The sequence below is a fragment of the Myotis nattereri genome (assembly GCF_964212035.1).
Source record: "Myotis nattereri genome assembly, chromosome: 10".
Taxonomy (NCBI): domain Eukaryota; kingdom Metazoa; phylum Chordata; class Mammalia; order Chiroptera; family Vespertilionidae; genus Myotis; species Myotis nattereri.
In genome coordinates, this window is record NC_138085.1 from 10,913,144 (window position 1) to 10,917,049 (window position 3,906).

Consider the following 3,906-nt stretch of genomic DNA (forward strand, 5'->3'; position numbering starts at 1 on the left):
TTTTATTATGTTCAATTTGTAACAATGAAATTGGGGGTCACCGCAACATGAGACACTGTATTAAAGGGTCGCAGCATTAGGAAGGTTGAGAACCACTGGTTTAAGGTTTATTTCGACCTCAATTGTTGGCCCCTACCTAGCCTGGCCCTGTTCCGGGCTTGGGCAGGAGGCAACCAACTGATGTGTTTCTCTCACATCGATTCTTTCCTTCTTTCCCTCTCTCCCCTACTCTCTCTAAACATCAAATATCCTCTCGGGTGGTAAACGTGGTAGGGGGTGAATGTTCTTGAGCATCTCCAGGAAGGCCTGCAGGGATGCGGCCGCCACATTCTGGAAGGTGTTCTGGACTCTGCCAAACAGGATGAAGGATTTCTCCTCCAGATCGATGAACCCCAAGTGGTTCTCATCGAACAGGATGACGACTCCAGGGTAGTGCCAGTGTGAGGGACATACGGGAACAGTTTCCATGCCATAGAAACACATCCTGCAGGTCCGGGGGTAGTTCTGGTCCCTTGGGCTCACGCCCACAGGCAGAACAAACGGGACAGGCTGTTCCTCTGCAGCTGCAGCCCCGGACTCCCTGACGCTGGGCTGGGCAGGGCTCTGCCAGCCATGTCCCTCGCTTTCCTTGGTCCCATCTTCTTGTTGCTGCTGCTGCTCCCGGAGCACCTGCTCCTCCATCTCCCGGACCACGCGGGAGAGCCCGTGGAAGTCGCGGAAGATCTCGCCACCTCGCAGCTGGATGCTGCGCGTGAGGTGGATCTCTAATATGTGGAATGCGATTCCCGTGCTGTGCGTGAGCCTGGCACACTTCCCGTGGAAGCTGAGCATGAAAATCATGAGGCCCAAGGGATCCGATCGCATTTGCCTTGGAAGAGGCCTGGCCTGATGAGGTCCTCCGGGTGGCTGGGCGGGAGGTAGAGGCGGCGGTAGGTCCGTCAGTGATGCCGCACTGTGACATTCCATATCAGCGCCCGCCGTCCCGAATTCCTCCCTAAGCCGCGTGGGTGAATCCCTTCGGTGGTCTCTCTTCTGGCACTGGCTGGTGAGCCTGTCCTTCCGAATCTGCAGGTGGCGGCTGTGGGGCCTGCGGTGGCGGCCTTCCATGCACTCCACCGTGGCTGATTTCCGCTCCGTCAGGCGGATTCTGAACGCGGGCTTGAATTGCATTGGGCCGTCCACATGGGTGTTAAGACCAGGCCTGTAGGTCCAACCAGTAATGCCTAAGCCGTCCACCGCTACATACAGCAGTGTTTTATAGAGCTCAATATCTCGCTCCCACAAACCCAAAATGTGTCTGTCTGGGTGGAACAACTTCGCATAGACTTCTCGGTAAGACGTGCCTACTGCCTCCAGATTCTGCAAGGTTTCACAAACGCCAACCTCCTCCCGGCAACGCCGTCTCCAGATGATGTTGATGTGCAGGGTGCGGCGGAATTTGGTGCAGACCTGGGCCAGGCTGGCCAGGTTGGTGACGGGGAGCGAGGCACAGATAACCACCAGCATCTCCACCCGCAGGTCCTGCAGCGAGCAGTGCGGGGGCAGCCTGGGGATCGCGATTCTTCCACTCCCCACCCAGCACCCCGCTGCAGCGTCCGCCTCGAGGTGCTTTTCTGCTGGGGCCCGCTTGCCCTCGGCCGCTGCCTTCTCAGCCGGGCCCTGGCTCTTCTGAGGACACCGCTTGCCCTCGGCCTTTGCCATCTCAGCCAGGCCCTGGCGCTCCTGAGGACACCCACATCCCCGCGAAGAGTCCAAGCCTCAGAGGCAAGCGCACTCCTCCATGCCTCCTTGCTTACCAGCCACCACAGTCGATTAAGTTATTACATATGTGTCCATATCCCCACATTGCCCCCTCTTGGTGGGGGGAGGGAACTCATGCTCTCAGCCCCGTGTTGTCCGTGTCCATTGGTTAGGCCTATATGCTGGCATAGAAGTCCTTTGGTTGATCTCTATGTCCTTTTAAAAAAATAGGCTTTTACATGTGGTCACAGAGGGCAGCCAAGGAGCTGATCCAGAGAGCGGGCATCCTGTGCCCCTAAAGGTCCCGAGTGTGGAGAGGGCGCAGGGCTCCCGTAGCACCATGTGGGCCCGGCCAGCGCAGTTCCTTCAGTGCTGGGAGAGCCCCATTCAGCACGGCTGGTGCTGCCTGCCCCGAGGGTCCCTGCTCTTTTGGGGTCTGCACTTGCCCTGCTCTTGGCCCCTCAGTGCGTGTGGGGGTGCAGGGATACGGGGTCTGTTGCTCCCCGGGGCCGGCACCCAGTGAGGCATCCTCAACTTTTCCCTCTGGGCAGGAGGATCCTTACAGTCTGGGCCCCCAGAACCAACAGGGGGCCGAGGAGAGGGAGCTGGAGGAGCCGGGGCAGCAGGAGAAGCAGGGGCCCGAAGCCCAGGAGGCCCTGAAGCAGGAGCAGGAGGCCAAGGCCCTGGCCGCCGCCAGAGAGAACCACGGAGAGGAGGAGAGGCTGCGGCAGGAGAACGACAGGTACCCGCCCGCCCCTGCAGCAGCATCTCCGCCTTCAGTCACACCAGCTCCCTCAGCTCCCGCTGCGCTCAGCTCAGGGGAGTCCCCTGGAAATGGTGCCCTTTCACCTGCCCTGTCACGGTCACAGCTGATGGTCAGGAGGGAAGGGCCTCCAGCTGGTGGCTGGGATGGAGCATCGTCCAGGTGTGGGTGACCGCCCCTCCCACATGAATGATGGGGATGACTGTGTCGGGCACGGCCATCTTCATCCTCTCTCACCAGCCATTCCAGAAGGACATATGCTTGCTCCCCGTCATTCCCGCGTTCCCTGTTGGCAAACTCACCTCCTCGCTGAGATGCACTTGTCACCCCCCTTTGGTCCCCATGGCCTGTCAGGGGCCTGTCCATAGGGCGAGATCCTGGAATCGCCTGATGTGCACATTTGCAGCTGCGGTTGAACAAGGCCTCTGACTCCTGCCTGTTTCAGATCTCACACTCCACACGAGCGTCCCTTCTGTGGTCCATGGAGTGCCATGGAGTCCTCTTCTCTTGCTTTTTGGTGGCGATTTCGCTGTTTGAAACGGCCCCCAGATGGAGTGCTGCAGTGCTCTCTAGTGTCCCAAGTGCACGCTGCGCTGGGCCTCAGGGAAAATATCCGAGTGGCACATGAGGGTCGTTCCGGCCCGAGGTCTGGTGCTGTTGGCTGTCCCAGTGAGCATATGGCACAAAGCGTCCTTATGTCTTGATTGGTTGAGAGAAATGTGGCCAGAGTCTCACAGGAACTGGTGGGGACAGTTGCAGTCTACACTGCTCAGTGCTCGCGGGGGCTCCATAGGACATTATACCGCGAATCCTGAGAATTGACTGCGTTTTTATCCTTCTTTTCAAACAGATGAGGAAAGAGGCTCAGAGAGATTCAATAACTTGTTCGGGCCAGTCCTGAGTGTAGTGGCCCAGTCAGGACTCAAATCCAGGTCTTGTCTCAGCCCAGTGGCCTGACCACGTGAAGCCTTCCTTCGCACAGCCTTGTTTTAATATGTTTGGGGCTACAAAGTCAGGTGCCTGCGGGGCCAGGCAGGTCCAGCAGGTGGGGAGGGAGTGTCAGCGGCAGGGCAGGCCCTCGTGGAGAATACACACCCTCTGAAGGCGGTCAGCTGCGGGGCGGACCCGGGCTGCCAGGCCATCCTTTTGTTTCTATTTTTTATTCTTCTTATTATTTAATCCTCATCCCAGGATACTTTTTCCATTGACCTTCTGAGAGAGAGGTAGGGAGGGAGGGAGGGAGGGAGGAACAGAGGGAGGGAGGGGGAGAGAGAAACAGCGATGGGAGAGACACATCTATTGGATGCCTACAGCACACACCCCTCTATGCCAGGGAGCAATCCCACAGCCCAGGGACATGCCACTGGGAATCCAACCCGTGACCATTCCGGACACAGGCTGAT

The 3,906-nt window shown here is 58.4% G+C and overlaps 1 protein-coding gene across 1 annotated transcript; it reads right to left on the reverse strand.

The window, feature by feature from the left end:
- Positions 1-234: 234 nt before the first annotated feature.
- LOC308526382 (F-box only protein 31-like) lies at positions 235-1,701 on the reverse strand (the record flags this gene model as incomplete). The annotated part of the gene is given in 3 exon segments (XM_081101511.1): positions 235-858; positions 864-938; positions 940-1,701. Coding segments are annotated over 3 exon segments (1,461 nt in total).
- Positions 1,702-3,906: the final 2,205 nt, after the last annotated feature.